The sequence below is a fragment of the Simochromis diagramma genome, unplaced genomic scaffold (assembly GCF_900408965.1).
Source record: "Simochromis diagramma unplaced genomic scaffold, fSimDia1.1 OVJJ01000674.1, whole genome shotgun sequence".
Taxonomy (NCBI): Eukaryota; Metazoa; Chordata; class Actinopteri; order Cichliformes; family Cichlidae; genus Simochromis; species Simochromis diagramma.
This window is the reverse complement of record NW_024387360.1, coordinates 264,805-286,057: the sequence shown is the minus strand read 5'-3', so window position 1 is coordinate 286,057 and position 21,253 is coordinate 264,805. Positions and strand designations below refer to the sequence as shown.

Genomic DNA, 21,253 nt, shown 5'->3' with positions numbered 1-21,253 from the left:
GTGCAGGTCTGGGAGGAGATCCCTCAGGAGAACATCCGCCACCTCATCAGGAGCATGCCCAGTGTTGTAGGGAGGTCATACAGGCACGTGGAGGCCACACACGCACTGCTGAGCCTCATTTGGACTTGTTTTAAGGACATTACATCAAAGTGTTTTTCCACTTTCATTTTGAGTGTGACTCCAAATCCAGACCTCCATGCTTGATCTAACTACATATTTAATAAGATATTTCATTCGTTCAGATCTGGGATCTCTTATTTTTGTGTTCCCTTTATTTTTTTGAGCAGTGTAGTTTTGTGAGCTTTAACCTGAGATTCTGGCATTTCTGGCAAAATACATTTATATTTAAAAACTGATTCAGGATTTAATGAATCAATATCACTTTATTCAAGCTAAAATCGATTATCGAAACCAGGTTAACTGGAGTACAGCTGCTTATGTTTAGCATTCACTCAGGGTTAGGGGTTATATCAAAAAAAATATTAATACTTTTTAAATCAACTTTAATTAAATTAACGTAAAACTGGAATAATATAGAGAATATCCATTTTTGAATTTAGAAGGTGAAAAGCTTAAAAATAGGATTTAAGAAGAGGAAGCACAAGGAAATGAATTCAAAATGCACAAACATGAGACGAATGAAAATTGGAAAGGGAATAAATAAACACATGCAGACTGAGAGGGAGGTTTAAAAGGAGAGTCAGTGGCTCGTTTCAGCCCTCACCTGTCAGCAGACAGCATCTCAGCAGCCGCCCTCTGTTCAGACAATATTTAAACTAAATTGTTTCCATTTTTGTTTGTTTTTTCACTCTTCTTAGTATTTTTTTCATTTGTTTTTAAAAAGTATTATTACTTACACAACAATGGGTGTTTTGTGTGTTATCTTTACAGATTATTACGTGAAACTCAGCTGGTAGTGAAGAAAATAGACCTGAACTGCACGTTTGATTGACTTCTTGAGGAAGACGGTGCCTTTCAGGAGCATCCAGGAAAATCCATATTTAAGCACTGAGTCTACCTCAGAGTTTAATGGAACATTTACATTTTAAAGAAGCATCAGGAACAGCGACAGCATACAGCCAGAGTCAGTGCGCAGAACCGATTACTGATCATCACAACATCTGTCACGCTATCCACTCTTTAACAGTCCTTTACCCAGCATTCATTGGACATGAACAACCCTGATTCTATTTCAAGGTCACTAAAACATCACAGTCACCATGGTAACAGTTAGTTTCTATACAACTGTACAAACATCAGACAGTGTGAGGGACAAATTCCACTAGTCCAAACAGAAGCGATGTCAGTGACCAATCAAAGAGGACTTCCAGTATTTCAGGAAGTAGAAATTGGCACCCATGCTGATGATTGGTTTGTGCACTCAGACTTTACAGCCTTCGGGAGCCTGAAGATCTCCAGTGTTCAGATGTCTTTGCGAGGGTCTCATCAGCTGATGACACTGTGTGTGTGTTTCACTTCTTCATCTTGTTCTGTCGGTCCAGAAACTTTGTCGTCTGTCGGACTGGAATCTCATCCAGGCTGATTCCATGTTTGCTGGCCCTGACAGAGAGACAGGTGGGAAAGCGAGTTTCAGTTTAATGATTACTTTATTGGTATCGATAATGACCGCTGTGTGTTCTTACCCTCCGGCGAGGTCTGGAGGAACAGGAAGAGGTTTATTAAAATCTTCTCTCGACCCATCAGCCATACGTGTCCTCTGTGCCCTTAACCTGCAACACAAGCATCCAAACATCAACGAGTCCCACCACGGACTGGCATCAGGCTGAGTACTGTGGACAGGGTGGGATCTGGACCAGACTCTGAACCTGTCCGACTGGACTAAGTAACCTGAGGGTAATACCTGACCTTGATAAGGTTTTATAAACCAGTCCATTCTCTTTCATCCTCATCAGGGTCGCAGGGGTGGGGCAGGGTACACCCCGGACAGGTCGCCAGCCTGATTCAAGGCTAAGCTTCGTGGTCACACCTATGACCAGTTTAGATTCTCCAATTAACATAACCTCACTAATTGCATGTCTTTGGACTGTGGGAAGCCACAGTACCCAGGACTCCACACAGAAAGGCCCTGGCAGGGGGTGGGATCGAACTCAAGACCTTCTTTATGTGAAGCAACAGTGCTAATACCCGAGCCAGCGTGCTGCCTTTATCACCATTTTGCGTGTTTTCTAACAGCATCCACAGCTACTGCGTCATGCAATCATATTTGGATTTGCTTCAGGTCTGTTTAGATTGGCATACCTGCGCCTTCCGGGTGTCTATGTGGTATCCCACTTTCAGACTGGTCAGGACTTTGACCGTACTCAGACTGATGTGGATCCTGTAAGCTGCAGACCACAAACACATCGTCACACCGCAACTCAGGAGGAAGCTAGTGATTCTGACATAATTTAAATGCAGACAGGAGAGACTTCAGGGTGGTCTCTCAGTGATCCAACCATTGATCAAAGATTTTACTTACGTAGCCCAGAGGACTCCATGAGTGAGGCCGTGGTCACCGTGTCTCCAAAGAGACAGTACCTGGGCATCTTCAGTCCAACCACACCTGCTACCACGGGACCTGAAGACAGGAAGGGCCAGACCTTTATCTGGCACTAACACCATAGACAGCCTCATTATTACCATACTTTAATCAGAGATGTAGGGTTACATTCAAACTAGCTGGGAACAAAAATACACTACCAGTCAAAGGTTTGGACACGCCTTCTCATTTAATGGTTTTTCTTTAGTTTTACTACTTTTGACTGTAGATACAAACTCAAGACCTCATGTATATGAAGCACGACATATGGAATTATGTAGCAAAGAAAACACTGATTAACAACTTTAAATATACCAGGAAAGTTGATTATGTTCAGCTGGATGTAGGATGAAGTGTTTTCAGTGGGAGAAATGCTTTGTCACTTCTTCAGTCTCAGCTTTCTCCAACCTTATAAACAGTCCATCTGCACAGTAACTGACACCAGCATGAATGAACAATGACCCAGTTGTGTTCTGTACATGTTTATTCCTCAATGCACATCACCAACAGACCCCAGTCAGGAACCAGTCCCATTTTTAAGTTGGCGGGGCAAGATTGCCGATGCCGTGCAGGTGTGTCCACCTTCCCTGCACAGCACCGCAGGCCACGCCCCGCCAAATACCCCCATCGCCCGACTGAGGCTGGGGAGCCACCCGGCTGGCGCGGCTCCCCGTGCGGCGCCTCTGCCTCCAGCAGGCACAGCCCCTCTCGCCCCTCGTCCACCTCTGGCTTATGAGGCTCCTCCACCACTCCCGGCTGGAACAGCCCTTCCTGGAGCAGCTCCTCTTTCTCCAGTCGGTGTGGACCCTTGCGCCCCTCATCTGCCATCTCCGGTTGGAGCAGCTCCTCCACCGCTCCCGGCAGGAGCAGCCCACATGACAACGTGAATATTAATGATGAAGGAACTGACCTCCCAGCCCAGTGTTCCTTCAGTGGGCTGGTTTCAGTCATTATGCAGATGTATGTTTATAAGGTCGGAAACCTGCAGTCAGCTGAGACTGAAGCCACCTGGATGATGATGATGAAACGTTTCCCTCACTGAGAACGTTCAGATGAACTGAATCAACTCTTTTTGGATTTACTCACCTGGATGACTGAGGGTACAGCAAAACAACACTGAATATGTTTTATAGTTTAGATTCCTGTAAGTAGCTGCCCTTTGCTTTGTTGACAGCGCTGCAAACCCTTATCCTGCTCCATGAGCTTCATGATGTAGTCACCTGAAATGGTTTCACCTCACAGGTGAGCCTGTCAGGGTTCATTGGTTATAATAATAATAATAATGGATTGCATTTATATAGCGCTTTTCAAGGCACCCAAAGTGCTTTACAATCTCACATTCACACACTGGTGGAGGCAGCTACAGTTGTAGCCACAGCTGCCCTGGGCAGACTGACAGCAGCGAGGGCTGCCATATCGCGCCATTGGCCCCTCACACAACAACCAGGACAGAGAGCCCGGGGATCGACCGGCGACCTTCCCGTTAAGGATTGCGCATCCCAACCCCCAGCACCACGGTCGCCCCCGAATTAAGAATGGTTCTTGCATTCTTAATGGGGTTGGGACCATCAGTTGTGTTGTGCAGAAATCAGGTTGGTACACAGCTGAGAGACATATTTGAAAACTGTTACAATTCATATTATGGCAAAAACCAATCAGCTAAATAAAGAGAAACAACAGTCCATCATTACTTCAGTCATGGTTTTCCTCTTTTTAGTGAGCCAAGCCTAAAAAGACCCAGAATTCCCATCAGCAGTGTTGTGTGGGCTGGAGGCCTTGTTTGCTTCCATTTAGTCTGCTGCTGCCAATCTCCTTTCAGAACCTAGAGGCTCAGTGAGTGCGCCTCGGAGTAGCCTTGTTGTGATTCTCACTGGGAGGCCCGAGACCCGAACATTGTAAATATTACACTTGGGGCCAGTAGGGTGGATCCCTTCATTAGGATAGAGGGACACACGTCCAGGTTACACAGTAATCAAAGCAAAGTCTGGATATTACGAAGAATCTAAAATATAAAACAAACAACGTGTTTTGAGTTATTTCACACTTTTTGATTTACTACATAATTCAACACGTGTTCATTATTAGTTGATGCCTTCAGCAAGAATCTAAAAAGAAAAACCATTAAACTGTTTTGTCCAAAACTGGTACTGTAATCCAGTCTGACTGGTTCAAATATCATTCCCATCCTTGTGGTCTGAGCACCAGCTGCTGATGAGGCAGGACTTGAGCCAGCCCTGAGGTCTCCCAAAACAGTTCTGTCAACAGACACTTCTACTCACTACTCCCGACATTTCTAAATCTTTCAGCAGTTGCCCACAGAAGTCGAGCTTCACTAATCTCATCCACACGTGTCCACACTAAGAGTGACTTACACCTGAGACACATTGAACATACTCTGGATTCTTCAGATGAGGAAAGCTGATAGTATAGTAGTTACACTGATAAATGAACCCTCTCCTGACGTCCTGGTACTGAATGAGCAGATAACGGTGGACAGGTGTACCTGAGTGCAGTCCGATACGGATTTTGACTTTAATCTCGGGCATGTGTTTGATCTTAAAGTTTCCTATCGAGTGCAGGATGTCCAGAGACATGTTGGCCACTTCAGCTGCGTGTCGATTCCCATTCCTGTTGGGAACACCTGAAGCCACCATGTAGGCATCTCCAATAGTTTCCACCTATAACAAAACCAGAACCAAATATCATGTGTCTTTGTTCAGATAATCCAGAAATTAAGAGAAATCTTCACTGTTTAGGTCAGACACGTGTTTTAAATGGAAGTGTGTTACCTTGTACACATCATGGAGAGCAATGATGGCATCAAACATGGTGTAGAGGTCATTCAGCAGGTCGACCACCTACACACACGGGTTTAGTGAAACACTGAAAAATGAAATGCACAAAAACAAGTTCAAACAGTTTGTACCTCGATGGGCTCGCTCAGAGCAGAAATGGTTGTAAATCCAACAATGTCGCTGAAGTAAAGGGTGCAGTCCGAATAATGTTCAGGTTCCACTGGTTTCCCTTTCTTCAGAGCTTGAGCCACAGACCTGGAACAAATGGGAACTCGCAAAGTAAGAATTTCATTGCTTAGTGTAACCATGCAGCAAACAGCCAAACTAGAGGCCAGAAGTTTAACATGGCTCTCCACTGCATCCTTCAAACCCAGGACTCCGCAGGAACCAATAATGGATTCCAGTTTAGCTCCACTTTTAACGCCATCATCATCCTGGTCTGCCAAAGAACAAATCCTCCTGCCTAAATGTACTCCTCTTGCAGGGGGATCATAGACTTGCTGCCTGACAGCGAAACAGCCTGGAAGATAACCAGTGCTAACAGTCCAGGAGACAGGAACCTGATTACCATGCTCAACCTGCTATGTTTTGGCTGAATGGGGATGAATCCAACTACAGTTGAAAGAGTCACTATCTGGTGACCTGGTGTCAGAATCTGCCCCCAGTGGAGTTGAAAACCTTGGCACCAACCATATCAATGATCCTGTCTGATTCCAGTAAGACAGGGTTACCTTTCAGCCTCCCAGCAGCTATCATCTCACAGGTCCTCAGAGAGCTAAATAGGCTCAAATCAAAAGAGCACAACAGAGGACGAACTTCCTGTGATACAGGAACAAGTTAAACTCACCAAAGATCATGTTGGGGCATTCCTCCAAATGCACAATGCAGCTCATCATTCATAACCTGAGGAGTGATTGGTTGCAGCATGCCCTCTCATTAGCACCTGTGCAACTCCACAACCCCGAGGCAGACTAAACCCTCCCAGCATGGCCACTCCTCTCTCGGGAGTTGGCGTCCCATCAGGACCAAAGTCTGCATCATGAGAACCCTTCATTCTTGTCTGCAGCGAACTTCATTAACGAGGCCCAACGACACAGTTCTATTCTCAAGGACTCTTATCCACCCACTCATCAGAGACTCTGACCCCACCTCCAGTTCACATTACTGCTAATTATTACTAGTAATTTACTGTTTTAGTCTTACTTTGGCAGGAGCTGCCCCACCAGCTTATCTGTCTTGGTTCTCTCAATCTCCAATTCATCCGTTCGTTCTCGGATCAGATCCTCCAGGTTCGAGCTGTACTGCTCCAACATCCGCAGCATGGAGTCGATGATGTTGGCCCTCCTGCCTCTACTGATACCTCGAAACTGCAAACAGATTGTCGAAGGAGTCGAGATGAAATCAGAAAATAACCCCGAGCCTGTAGAAGGCAGCAGGTGGCAGCAGTGAGACTCGGCTCACCTGTTTGAAAATGTCATCAAAGCTCGGCCTCTTACTCGGGTCTTCATTCCAACATTCATTCATCAGCGTGAGACACTCGGTAGGAGCTTCATCGACCGAAACGATCGGCCTGCAGAGAGGAGGAGGCTGCTTCAGACGCTCCACGATCTCTGGGAGACAGACAGGTGGTAAGAGACAGACAGGTGGTAAGAGACAAACAGGTGATAAGAGACAGGCGGTTTATAAGAGACACAGCTGATCAGACATCCTCCCTCACCATGAGCCGGCATGTCCATCATGGCATATGGCAGTGTGCGGGAGATCACTTCCTGTATGATGATGGAGAAGCTGAAGACATCTCCAGCAAACGAACCTCCTGAGACCGGATTCCTCAAAAGCTCCGGAGCTGTCCACAGCATGTCTGAGAGACGGGAAGAGAAACACAGCTGCAGTTTTTATTGGAACAGGTTTGTGTTGTGTTGTGCTCATGATTAGGGTTAATGTTAGGGTTAGGAGTCTTAATATGCCCTCTGACATAAACACACGTGTAAGCAGAGATACAGCGTCTGAGATAAACTTCAAACATCTGAGCATGCTCATGTTTCTACCGTGTGGATCCTCAGGAATGCTGATCCCCTGGGATGTCAGGATCATAGGAAGTCCATAATCTGTTATTTTCAGAACAAAGCGACCATCAACTAAACAGTTTGTTGACTTCAGACGGCCATGAGTCAAACCTCGCAGATGAAGGTACTTCATGCCCTGAACAAACACAAATATCAGTAACCTGATCGGTCTGATCAGAAATGAAACAGTCTTCAAAGATATCATAGATAAAGTCGAATAGAGCTGCATAATTAATTGACTTAGAAGTCGAGTCGTGAAACCTGAGCTTTATCAGACTAGTTCATAGATCCTTCATTAGGACAGCAGTGTTTTATCATGGCACTATTAATAATAAGAGAGTACTAGTGTGAGTAATGCTCACAGCACCAGTTGTTGTATTAGTAGCAGCATTGTACAAACAGCGATTATCTAATAAACTCTATCAACATCAATTAAAACAAAAAAGTTCATCCCCCAACCACCACTATTCACAGCAAATATAAGTGAAGACCAGGTTCAGCAGTACCTTGATGAGGTCCATGAGCAGTGAGGATTTAAACATCCAGTCCAGCCTCACGTTGCCGTCAGCCAGCAGGTCTGCCAGACTTCCTCGGGGGCAGTGTTCCACCACCAGGGCGAAGATCCCCGAGTCCACAAACAGACCCAGGCACAGGTTTAGGTTCTCGTGTCGCATCTCCCGCAACTGAACACCAGGCAGAAAATACTCTTAATACTGCAATACTGTTAATCTGTTTCACGTACAGATGGTAGCGCCATACAACAGAACAGAAAACACGGAAACAAATAGAATCTGTGTCCGTTGTGTTTCTATTGTAGATTTTCTGCTCATCATACCTGGCTGAACATATTCTGGGTGGTTTGATTGGCTTCTGTTGGTGTTTTTCCAGTACTGAACTTCTTCAGCCAAACCCAGTCACCCTGAAAACAGCACAGCCAATCAGGGAATGTGACAGGACAGGCAGGCTCACACAGGTGCAGGTAATACCTCCAGTATCCCGATGTTGGAGCTCTCGGTGTTGTGAGGATATAACTTCGAGCGAGCGATCGCAATGGAGTTTTAATTTCCAAAAGACTCTTCATGATGGACTCATCGTTGAGTTTCTATGGAAACAACAACAATCTGACCAAAGGTAGCTCACTGATCAACTTATTGATCAGCCCATTGATCAGCTCATCGATCAGCTCAACATGCCTCGCTGTTAGTACTCCCGCTGCTCCCAGTTTTCTACAGAACTACAGATGCACCAGTACCAGCAATGGTACCAGATTGAACAGTAGTTACCACCAGTAAACATTCTCTGACCTTCCTGCTGACTTGAGTATCGATGAAGACGATGTCGTCCAGAGTAAGGATCATTTTGGTTGCTGTCACTGCTCCCTTAGTACTCCTGTCCAGAGACACGTGAGAAAAGAAAGGTGCACAGTTCTGCAGCACTGTACATATGAACAGCCCCAATTCAAACAATATAAAATATGCACATATCATGAAAACAAAAGTAGTGTTATATATTTACAGTGGGGGTCATTGCACTTAAATTAAGTGTTACAACAGTGGTGATGGTCGATGTGTATGGAGGGAAGTCCTTGGACTGGGGGGTGAAACGATGTCGTCAGTGAGTTCAGGGTGGTTATGGCTTTTTTGTTTGTTTGTTTGTTTTAACTAAGCAGCAGAAATCCAAGAAGCTTGGAAAGAAAAACTTCTGGACTTCTTCAAGTTTCTTAAAGAGGCTCTGTCTGAGAAACCTTCCTTAACTCTAAGACTGTATAGTGGAGAGTCCCGGGTATTTAAGCCCTAGTGGGAGTGGCCTCTTAAAAGGGTCACTGGCCCACTCTTGATCATGGCCTCATTACATGAGCCAAGGTGGGTGTGAGTCATTATAAGCAGAGGTTTTGGGTGAACCCACTGTGAGACCTTAAGGCGCCTGGGAAGCATCAGAGACGGGATTACAGATGGCCGACAGTTGGTGTGATAAGCCCCGCCCTCTGTTCAAAGATGGTCATTCACAGTGGACATAGATGGCTTCTTTCACTCCTCTTTCAAATCATCCATCTTCTCTCTATTACAGTAAACTTTAATGTTGAGATTTCGATTCTCCTCAATGTGCACAGTCCAGAAACAGCAAACTGTTAGGTGGCATACACGTGTCTGCACCAGTGGCGAGGTGCTGCCAAGAGTCATACTTTCTACTTCCTCCATGTAAAGGTTGGCTACGTCTGCTAAAAATGACCCTCATACCTCGTAGTGATGGGATTTCCTGCTCTTTTTAGAGAGCCGGCTCTTTCGGCTCCCAACCGGCTCGACAGGTTGTTTTGTTGCTTTAATTAATTTATTATTAACAACAATATAAAATTATGCACAAAAGAAATTACTAATGTAAAAAAAATGTGGTTTTATTTATATGTTTATATATAAATATATGCGGTGGCCCCTAGAGACAAAACACGTACAAACTCCAAAACACATTTCTAGCATGAACTGAACTTCCAAAGCAGAGCTACTAGATCACTTAAATTACACAATTGAAAGCATGAAAGCATGTGTGTATTGTTTGTGTATTTATACACAAGCACTCATATATATTCAAATAATTTAAACAAATGTTCATTTACCTGTTACTACCACACACCAAATCCGGTCGTTGGTACTTCTTTGCTTGTGTAGCCACCAGGTAACAAAAGCTCAACACTGCCCCCTAGCATCCTGGAGCACTTCTGTTGTGTTTTGTACGTGTTTTGGAGTTCGTACGTGCTTTGTCTGTAGGGGCCACCGTAAATATACTTTTATTTGTTCACATAAAATGTAATAAATAAATCATATAATACAAAAACCAACTAGTCACAGTTCAACTTTTAACTATTTAAATTTTCAGCTTTTTCCTTTTACAAATTTAAAGTGAAACAACACAAAACACTGCAAACCACAACACAATTAAATACAAATTAAAATATGAAAACAAAAAGAAGATGCACATTCTGTCATATGGACCTGCATGAATAAACTTTCTGAATCCTTTATCATCCACAACTGAAAATAGTTGTGGATGATTACTATACCTTTCTAATGTGACGTTGTTGTCCCTGCTCTCTCTCTCTCCCTCCCGCTCTGTTCCTGTGCTACTGAGTGTAACTACTGCCCCTCCCCCCTCTGCCCAGCACAAGGCTCACGTGCAGGCGAGAGAGAGAGGGTGAGAGAAAGAAAAAAAATCCCACGGCTCCCAATAAGGAGCTTCAAATAGTTGGCTCTAAGAGCCGTTTCGTTCACGACTGACACATCACTAATACCTCGGCTCATGTGATGAGTCACATGATGAATAATGGGTCAACGACCCTCTCCAGGGACAACTCCCACTAGGGCTTAAAACCTCGGTCATTCCACCATTTGGTGTTAGAGCTCAAGAAGCTTTGCGTCTTCACGAAACTTAAAGAAGTCGAGACGCTTTTCTTTCCAAGCTTCTTAGACTACCATGACCGGGATGACTGAGACCAGACTGAAAGCAGAATAAGCACCAGGTACGTTAGAGAGGAGTGTGTGAGATTAAGCCTGTGTGTTAACCTGTTCCAAAAGAAAAGGCCTCCAAGCAGAGTGCAGAACAACAGGAAGAGGAAGAGCACAGTTACAGCGCCCATACCTGCAGGGAGTGGAGAGGTTTCCACATTTATAGCCATGCCAGACAGCAACCTTTTGTCAACGTGAACACTAAATCACGACACATACAGAAACTACAGGTGTAATTAAGACCTCATTTGAACTGAAGCACAAAGCTCCCACCCTCTCTGTGGGTCAGTAAACACACCTCCACTGCAGGCCTCATCTGGATTAAACCAACAGAAGCTGGCTGAGGGGGGTTTTCCTCCCGGGAAGACAAAGGAACGGCTCAGCGGTCTCAGACCTCCGGTCGTCCCGTCGGTGTGCGTCGGAGAGAGTGAGTGTGTTGGGACGAGGCGGTCGCCATCGCTGTCCAACACTACGTAGCTGGCCTGCAGGCCACGCCCCTCAGTACCTCCATACAACACCTGAAAGGGAAGAAGACAGGAGCTGATTGTACCATTGAGTTTAAGGTGAGGACATGATGAAAATGATGATGATGCAAAACAAAAAAGATCAAATCAAATTCTGTGGTTCAGAAATGATTAATTTATTAACTTTATTCTAAATGTCTGTGAAGTTTCTTAGTCATCCAGGTCATCATGGTCTAAGGAGCTTGGAAAGAAAAGCGTCTGTGGGAGTGTCCCTTAAGAGGGTTGTTGACCCATTATTGATCCTCTCAAACTCCAGGCCTCGAGGTCCTGCAGGTTTTAGCTCTCACCCTGGGTCATCGGGGTCAAATGATTAGTTCTTTACCTCTTTGCCTCTGGAGAACTTCAGAGTCAAAGGTTCTGGTCCATGTGTGTCGGTTTCAGGTAAACTTCAGTGTTGAGGTTTCTATTCTTCTCAGTGTGCACTGAAAATCTTTCCAAGCTCCTTAGAGAACTTTATGCAAACACTTAACGACGGGATAGACGTGATTATGTTGTATTAAGTGGTGAAAAACAATTATTAAAACTCTTGTGTTTGTGGACACAGAGACTCAATTAGTCTGTCTAACTTAATCAGAACGAACTGTTCCCAGATCAGAGTCATCTGACACTAGAAGGTTCAGTAACTCTTCACTGCCACAAAACAAAACTTGAGTTTTAGGTCATAGTTTTAAAAACCGTAAAGTGCGCCTTGTTGTAGTTTTTGCCTCTCTCCCTCTGAGTGTCACGAGTCTATCTGATCTGGAGGAGAACGTCTTTTATCTCAGCTTTGACACTGAAAGCAGCAACTAGTTAGTTACTCAGCTAGCGAGTGCTGAAATCTGTGTGACCTGATTGAAACCCTGAAAATCAAAGCCTCCATCTGATTTCATGAGCTGATTGCCCGTCACCCAGTGTCCACTCCCCGCCTGACGGCGCTCTTCCACTGCCTTTGCAACGAAGTAGACCATGTTGAAAATAGTCCCAAACAAAGGAGACACCTGCAGAGACAGGACAACACTTTGTCACATTAGATTCTCTCGTTTACTGGGGACGCACACATTGTTTACACGTTATTTACTTGTTTACCTCTGAATCCATCAGAACATTAAAGCCCGTGTTTGTTGTTTGTATGTTTGTTTACCTCTGTGGCGGAGACACCCGAGTGAATCTCTCGGCTCGTTTGAGCCTCGCGGAAAGCTTCATAGAAACTCTGGTCGGATGCCATGGTAACAGTCAGGACGGCACTATAGGCGTGACGTAGCTGCGTGCTATTGGTCAGCTGGTTGAAGACTGTGTGCTGATTGGATAAAACAGAGAGGGAGGGAACCAATCAGAACTCGGCCTTTAGTTAAACACAGTGGGGTGGTGTATGGGTGGTAAATAAGAAAAGTTTGCTTGTTTGCTTGTTTTCTTTTTGACGATCGGAGAAAATGGAATAAAACCTCCTTGAGAACTTGTTGGTCGTTACCTGATAGGGCATCGCGTACAGCAGGGCGTCGTAGGGAATGAACACGTAACCATTAGAAACCATCCCCATCTCCAGGGCGGTCAGCAGTAGCTCCCTCTGATCCTCTCCACCAATCAGGACAGAGCTCATGCACATGATGACCACTGAAGGTGAAATAAAAAGTTCTCTGATCTGATGTGTTCAGTTCAGGGATGGCAGCTTAACGATCATCTCTTAGCTCTGACCTTTGACCTTGTCGGCTTCTCTGATTTCGTTCAGCGCCTCCCGAGCCCCGCCTTTGTTGCCTGGTTCCATGGTAACCACCGGCCCAATCGGCAAACCCATAGCCCGGAGCGCAGAGGCCACTTCCTGTCCCGTGCTCTCCCAAAGGTCGGTGGCAGCTACACAAAAAAGGAGAAGGGATGGAGAAAGGAAACACTGATGAACAATTAAGACAACAAAGACGATCACAATATAAACAAACCGCCGGGGTGATGCATATGTTTACGCAAATGTTGGGTAAAAGCTGTCAGCCAGACCTCATGCAGGTTCACAAAAGGAACAGTGTGAGGAACAGTGAGAGGAACAGTGTGAGGAACGCTGTGAGGAGGAACAGTGTGAGGAACAGTGTGAGGAACAGTGTGAGGAACTGAGAGAACAGTGTGAGGACAGTGTGAGGAACAGTGAGAGGAACAGTGAGAGGAACAGTGTGAGGAACGCTGTGAGGAACAGTGGAGAGGAACAGTGTGAGGAACGTGTGAGGAACAGTGAGAGGGAACAGTTGAGGAACAGTGTGAGGAACAGTGGTGAGGAACAGTGAGAGGAACAGTGTGAGGAACAGTGAGAGGAACAGTGTGAGGAACACTGTGAGGAACAGTTGTGAGGAACAGTGTGAGGAACAGTGAGAGGAACAGTGTGAGGAACAGTGAGAGGAACAAGTGTGAGGAACAGTGAGAGGAACAGTGAGAGGAACAAGTGAGAGGAACAGTTTGAGGAACAGTGAGAGGAACAGTGTGAGGAACAGTGAGAGGAACAGTGAGAGGAACAGTGTGAGGAACAGTGAGAGGAACAGTGTGAGGAACAGTGAGAGGAACAGTGTGAGAAACGCTGTGAGGAACAGTGAGAGGAACAGTGTGAGGAACATGAGAGGAACAGTGAGAGGAACAGTGTGAGGAACGTGGAAACAGTGTGAGGAACAGTGTGAGGAACAGTGAGAGGAACAGTGAGAGGAACGTGTGAGGAACACGTGTGAAACAGTGAGAGGAACGCTGTGAGGAACTGTGAGGAACAGTGAGAGGAACAGTGTGAGGAACAGTGTGAGGAACAGTGAGAGGAACAGTGAGAGGAACAGTGTGAGGAACGTGTGAGGAACAGTGAGAGGAACAGTGTGAGGAACAGTGTGAGGAACAGTGAGAGGAACAGTGTGAGGAACAGTGAGAGGAACAGTGGAGGAACACTGTGAGGAACAGTGTGAGGAACAGTTAGAGGAACAGTGTGAGGAACACTGTGAGGAAAGTGAGAGGAAAGTGTGAGGAACAGTGAGAGGAACAGTGTGAGGAACAGTGAGGAACCTGAGAGGTGCAGTGAAGAACAGTGTGAGGAACGCGTGAGGAACAGTGAGAGGAACAGTGTGAGGAACAGTGTGAGGAACAGTGTGAGGAACAGTAGTGAGGAACGCTGTGAGGAACAGTGTGAGGAACAGTGTGAGGAACGCTGTGAGGAACAGTGTGAGGAACGCTGTCTCGTTTCATACTGCACATGGTTGCAATGACAATAAAGCCACTTGACCTGACATTGCTCTGGTTTTACTCTCACAGAGAAGACGAGATGATCACAGCCGTCTGGACCTAGATTAATCGAATGAGTGCCCCCTGACGTCAAGGTTTCGTGTGGATTATTTAGTTGATGGTTGGTTTGAAACGATGACGAACCAAAGATTGTGGAGATCATCTGAGCTTTTAAGAAGCTGTCCTTAATACGTTGGAATCAGACAAGCAGGACAATTGAGGTCCTCTTGGATGGGTCCATAAAGAGAAGGGCTCTGTCAATGATGTCTCCTTTCCTTTCAGAATGGTGAAATCAGACTTGGAGGATCAGAAGGTCAGTGGATCTGTTGAACCTCCAGCTGTCTCTGTCTATCTCTGTACTTTACTTTGGCAGAGAGAATTTCATGTCAGCAAGAAGTGTCCTTGGTGAAAGAGTCCTGGTGAACATGTCGATATGTTAAACTGGGTCTAGCTCTCACTTCTATCTCCATTCAGAAGCTCATAAGTAACAATGGTTAAGTTAAAGCCCTCACAGAAAACACCTCCACTGTGTGATGTCCCAATGAACCACTGCAGTTATAGTCCGATGGGCAGTAAAAGTCGAACCACCAAAATCAAACAAAGGGGGCCTAATATGTGAGTGTAACAGTCTAAAATGGTGAAGCTCAGATCAAATAACCGGCTCAGGCTAAATTAAAGTAACACAAGTTTGAATGAAGAGATTATGGTGAGAACCACCCCACCACTCTGACTGTGATGTCAAACCCTCACCTGTGATGATGCTGACATGCGCCCAGCCGAAAAATCTGAACACGGTGAACAGGACTCTGGTGGGAGGAGTCAGTGGCGGCAGGTTTGGCCAGTCAGCATCTAGACAACCGGGAGAGGCGAGTCCAGCCTCCCAATGCTCAGTCATTAGGGAGGCAGAGTGACAGAGGGCGGGATTAAAGGGTCCAATGTAGGCATAGCCATAACCTTCAAAGTCCCCAAAGTTGGTCAGAGCTAAAATAAAAAGGTCAAAGGTCAAATAAATATCACACAAATAAAAATAAGGAAAATAAAAAATTGTTCACTTACTCCAGTCTGTAAGCTGATAAACACACTTCAAATAAGCGTGTGTTGATATGACTGATTAAATGTCTAATGATCCTTTGGAGGTGGAGTGGTCTAATATGTGACTAACAAGCAGACTTTTCAAATTAAAAGTTTTATTAAATGTCTTCTGATTGTTCATTCAGTTCAATTTTATTTATACAGCGCCAAATCACAACAACAGTCGCCTCGAGGAGCTTTATATTGTACAGTAGATCGCACAATAATACATACAGAGAACAACCCAACAATCACATGACCCCCTATGAGCAAGCGCTTTGGCGACAGTGGGAAAGAAAAAACCCCTTTTAACAGGGGGTCTAATAATTGGCTGCTAACTCATCATTGTGTGATTGTTCTAGTGTAACTGAGTTAACCAAAGTGGTACAAACTTTAACTGTAACTAAAGGTAATCTCTTTCTAAATATTTTACTGAACTTTATTTTAAGGTCCTGTTGGCTGATTGGATAACAGACCTTTGGAGGCAGAGCAGTCCTCGTCCAGCACTTTGACATCATACCAGTACCCTCTGCTCATACTGGTGTCAGTCCGTAACCTGGACAACGCCAGCGTGACCGCTGCTGTCGGCATCGCCCGGGAAAACAACGGGTCACATGACCACGGACCGACCAAGGCGATCTTGAAGGTTGTTGTCCGAACCTCTTCGATGCATAGCAACCACAGACACGCCCCTAGCAACCATCGAAGCTGCATCCTGACAACCTGCCAGAGATTCAGACGGATTTTTAGAAAGTCAACAAGAACACAAACTCGTCTGAACAAAGATGAAACACAAAAAACTGATTCAGGTTTGTCAAACTACTGTCTGTTAACAAGGAACCTGAAACCTCCACGAAATTATTTAATTATTTATTTAATTATTTAATTATTTAACCTGCAATGTCAGTTCATTTTAAAGACAGGGCTTAAGACTGCGGGCTTACCACCCACACGAGGGGCTGTAGGGTTGGGTGCTTAGTAGATAATGAGGCAGTCTGATGTACTGGCGCTCCGATTTTCAGCTTCCAAAACTGGCTTGTGGCAAATGTAATGTCGCCTTTCTGGTGTGAAAGGCGCCTGAGCTGGTGCATGAAGTTAAGATGTGATGACTAGATATAGTCAGGTTCACCTCGGTGCATAGCTCTGGTTCTCAACCAGTTTCCTATAGATGACCTGGACTCTGTTCCCCTCTGGAGTTGCCCTTGATGTGAGGGCATGGACAGAGTGGTACTACCGTAGTTTTCGGGTCACAAGCCGCTAATTTTTCCCCACACTGTGAACACTGCGGCTTATACTGACGTGCGGCTAATGCATTTTTTTTTTCATGTGGCCAAAAACATTTTGCCTGGTAACAGTAGACCAATAAAATTGATCAGTAGTATATATATCGTATATATTTTTACCGGTTGTTAAGAGACGTTGTAATGTTGTTTGTGCACTGTTCCGTAAAAAAACCATAAGCAACGTAATTTGTGTGTTACTGATATGTACGTATTAGGGATGCACCGATGCCGATACTGGTATCGGGGCCGATACTGTAAAATGTGTGTGTACTCATACTCGTAAAAGTTAACCGATACCATGAACCGATACTAACTTATTTCATTAATCAGAGGGTGGCTTGTCATTTTTGTTGTAGTTTTTTAGATTGGCCACTAGGGGGACATCCCGCGCTAAACAGGCACAGGGTTAGAGGAGTCAGACTGGCAGCTTCAGATAAAAAAAGAGAAACTGGAAGCTGCTGTAGCTAGGCTAAACAAAATGTCAGCAGTGTGGACCGGAACAGCCAACTTTAACTCAGGTTTTGGAAAAGCGATGAAAAATGTCAAGAGAAAATCCACGGGCAGGTAAAATAACGGAGGCTCTGACTCATTTTATCGCTCTGGATGACCAGCCAATGCCAGTCGTGGAAAACATAGGATTCTTCTCAGCATACTCGAGCTGCAATATGAAATTCCCAGCCGCCCACACATCAGGGAGATAATGGTGCCAAAACTTTCTAAAGAGGTAAAGACAGCAGTGTGTGCGCGATGTCAGTCCTTGGTTTAACGGCACAGTGGACTGATGATCCACGGGCAGATGGGGAGTTCGTTCGTCAATGCCGAATACTTTCGTTATTTTGTTTGTTTGTTTACAATATGGACACTCTGCAACAATTTAAAAGTTTATTTTATTCTCAAACCTAATTTGTATTTATTTTATTCCAAACAGAAGTGTTTATTTATTATTCTGAAAGCTCGAGACAGTGCCAATAGTTCAGTGATATTTTGCTAAATTACAATGTGGAGACTCTGCAATAATTTAACAGAAGTGCTTATTTTTCACTTGAAATTTTTTGTGGTCATTTTTATTAAGATATTATTTATTATCGGCAGAGAATAAAATAAAACCTGTCTTCCAACTCATTGTATTTTCGTGTGTGTGTGTGTGGTAGAAGTATCGGTTTTTGTACTCTGTATCAGCAAGTACTCAGATCCAAGTATCGGTATCGTATCGGTTTGAAAAAATTGGTATCGTTGCATCCCTAGTACGTATACTTAAAGGTAGCCGTGTTACAGGTGCTGTTCGAGGAAAAGAAGCATTTGCAGTATGTATTTTTGTATGTTACCATAACATTTATGTTACCTTACGGATTAAATTAAACGTTAAAATTCCTCAGGTGCAATATTTCTGTGTAAATATCTCATATTACAGGGGAAACGCATACGGCTTAAAATCCGGTGCGGCCTGTACAAGTACAAAATGATTTTCTTTCATGCGGCTTTTAATCAGTTGCGCTCTGTAGTCCGGGATTTACGGTACATGTATCGCCACGGTTGGCTGCCTTTGCTGTCGGAGTTTTCCCCGGTGGATGAGATGGGTGGTTCCCTGCGCCTTGTGGTTGTGGAATGGGTCCTAAGTTTTGTTTGTGTGTATGAGCCAAATGACACCACAGAGTTCTCCAGCACCCCACCCAGCCTTCTTAGAGTCACTGGGTGGGGGTAATAACGCTCAATAACTCTCCAATAAGGAACTCTATTGTGCTGCTGGGTTACGTTTCTGCAGTGTTGCATTGCCTCTACATTGGCAGATCAGATGGTGGTTGCCCTGTTTAAGCAGGGGGTGTAGAGGGTGTGCTCCAACTACAGAGGGATCACACTCAACAGCTTTCCTGGGAAAGTGTATGCCAGTGTTGTGGAAAAGAGATTGTAGTCGACCCTCGGATTCAGGAGGAAGGCTGAATCCACTGGTTGTGGAACACTGGACCGGCTCTGGCAGTCTGTAATAAGACTTAATAATGCTGACATACAACTCAGAGGAGACAAGCATCAGAAATCTGTATGAATCACTTGTTTGTAACACTGAAAACACATTTACACTAAACATACCAGTCAAAACAGAAGAGCAAGCTTTTGTTTTAAATAGGTTTTATAGACCAACATTGCTTATGTACACTGATGCTTTTACAGGGTTTGGCTTCCTCTGGACGCAATGCAGTCACATGTCACAGTTACATGGACAGCAGAAGAACATGTAGTCAAATTCAAAGTGGAATCACACTCAGGACTTGCTGTGAGGCAACAGTGCTAACCACTGCGTCACTGTGGACTGTGGGTAGCCAGAGTCACATGACCTGTAAGTTTATACTACAGCAGAGGTTTTAGATCCATCGACCAGCCTGCCACCTGAATGATGTAACATCTTACCTTTAACGTCTGCTCCTTAATCTTGTGTTAGGTATTAAAGTGAATAACAGATTAAGAATTTAGAGGCCTACGCAGTGCTTCGTTAAAAAATGATGACAATGTAGAAGCTCCAAGGTGATAAGGTCACAGGGACCTGCTGGCCCCTTCACAGAGGACCGCGCTCTGCTTTAAGGTGAGAATACTTCAATAAACCCTCAGAAGAAGAGCTTCTGTTTGACATCACATGACTGTGTGTCATCTCCACAGTAACTATGAATGAGATGCAGTTAACCACACGTAGGATGCTTGCTTGTATCAGCGTTTGAAAGCTGACTGTCAAAACCTCTGAAACGACCACATTTCCTCTGACCTCCTGCAGCTGTGACTCTGTGGGGTTTGTGAAGAGTCTCCAGGTGATGTCACAGAGATGCTTCCCTCTGGGGATAATTAATCTGAAGGTAGATCTGAGTCCACATTAGAGACTGTGATGACTTGAAGCTGAACACTCAAACCACCAGGCACTGGAAACCTTCAACCTCCTAAGGGACTAGGACCACCTGAGTAGGAGCACTATGAACTATGACCCCTTCAGGACTTGAGCCTCAGTGAACCGGCTTTCTGAAACAGGACCCTCAGCTGTAGCTCATTTGTGACTGGTTCTCCTCAGAGACCATAAATCCTAAAATTTGGACCCTCAGGTACAGCAACTGGAGAGCAGGTGGAGGCTTTCACTGGTTTGTCTGGCTGCCACCAGAGGCTGTCCAGAGACATGCACGTTGTGCAATAACACGATGATGGTGTGTGCAAATGTGCTGCCTCAGTCATGGCATCAGGAGAGATAGAGCAGAGTATGTAACTATGACCACACATGCTCAGGTTGAACCACAGAGGGCACCCGCTGACACCTTTAATCCAATCATGGTAACCATGGAAACACACACACACCTGAAAGGTCAAGACTTGATCTGCAGCTCTCTGATTGGCTGCTTTTAAAGAAGATCAAGCTCATTAACAGATTTACTTAAATCACTCAGGTCCCGTGCTCCCTATATTCAGGCAAAATGTAACTTTATGTATACAGCTCGGGTTTACAGCAGCAGTCAAAGAGCCTACAAAATTAGAGGGGCAATCGAAGGTGGGAAGGAAGAACTCCCTTTTAACAGGGAGAGGGCTCCAACGGATCGGAAATCAGACAGGACAAAACACAACCTGTCTGCACACACAGAGTCTAAGACTGTCTGAGCATCAGAAGCTCAAATATCAGAACAATCAATCGAGCGATCAATGATCTGTTTACCTTTGTCTCAGAGCTTCATCTGTCCAAAGGAAAACCAAGCAGATGATGTCAGGCTGAACGAGCGAGGACCAGAGACCAGGAGGGAGAGCGTCAACGTCCAGTTTACATCCACTTACAGTGGAGAGAGAGAATCATGGTCGAGCTACATCCACTTACAGTGGAGAGAGAGAGAATCATGGTCGAGCTACATCCCTTACAGTGGAGAGAGGAGAATCACGGTCGAGCTACATCCACTTACAGTGGAGAGAGAATCACGGTCGAGCTACATTCACTTACAGTGGAGAGAGAGAATCACGGTCGAGTTACATCCACTTACAGTGGAGAGAGAGAATCACGGTCGAGTTACATCCACTTACAGTGGAGAGAGAGATTCATGGTCGAGTTACACCACTTACATGGAGAGAGAGAATCATGGTCGAGCTACATTCACTTACAGTGGAGAGAGAGAATCATGGTCGAGCTACATTCACTTACAGTGGAGAGAGAGAATCATGGTCGAGCTACATTCACTTACAGTGGAGAGAGAGGAACTTTGCATCCACCTGTGTTGTTGTCACGTCTTCACTTCCTGCTGATGATGTCAGCA

The 21,253-nt window shown here is 45.0% G+C and overlaps 1 protein-coding gene and 1 pseudogene across 1 annotated transcript; both read right to left on the bottom strand.

The window, feature by feature from the left end:
• Nucleotides 1–1,472: 1,472 nt before the first annotated feature.
• Nucleotides 1,473–11,402, bottom strand: LOC120718791 (annotated as a pseudogene).
• Nucleotides 11,403–11,414: 12 nt separating this feature from the next.
• Nucleotides 11,415–20,767, bottom strand: LOC120718784 (retinal guanylyl cyclase 2-like). Its single transcript, XM_040007490.1, has 7 exons — nucleotides 20,668–20,767; nucleotides 16,182–16,428; nucleotides 15,385–15,615; nucleotides 13,093–13,248; nucleotides 12,869–13,011; nucleotides 12,542–12,697; nucleotides 11,415–12,398 (listed from the first exon to the last, which is right to left on the bottom strand). Exons 2-7 carry the CDS (start codon nucleotides 16,417–16,419, stop codon nucleotides 12,219–12,221), a joined length of 1,104 nt encoding a protein of 367 aa, XP_039863424.1. The 5' UTR covers nucleotides 16,420–16,428; nucleotides 20,668–20,767; the 3' UTR covers nucleotides 11,415–12,218.
• Between the last annotated feature and the right edge of the window lie 486 nt (nucleotides 20,768–21,253).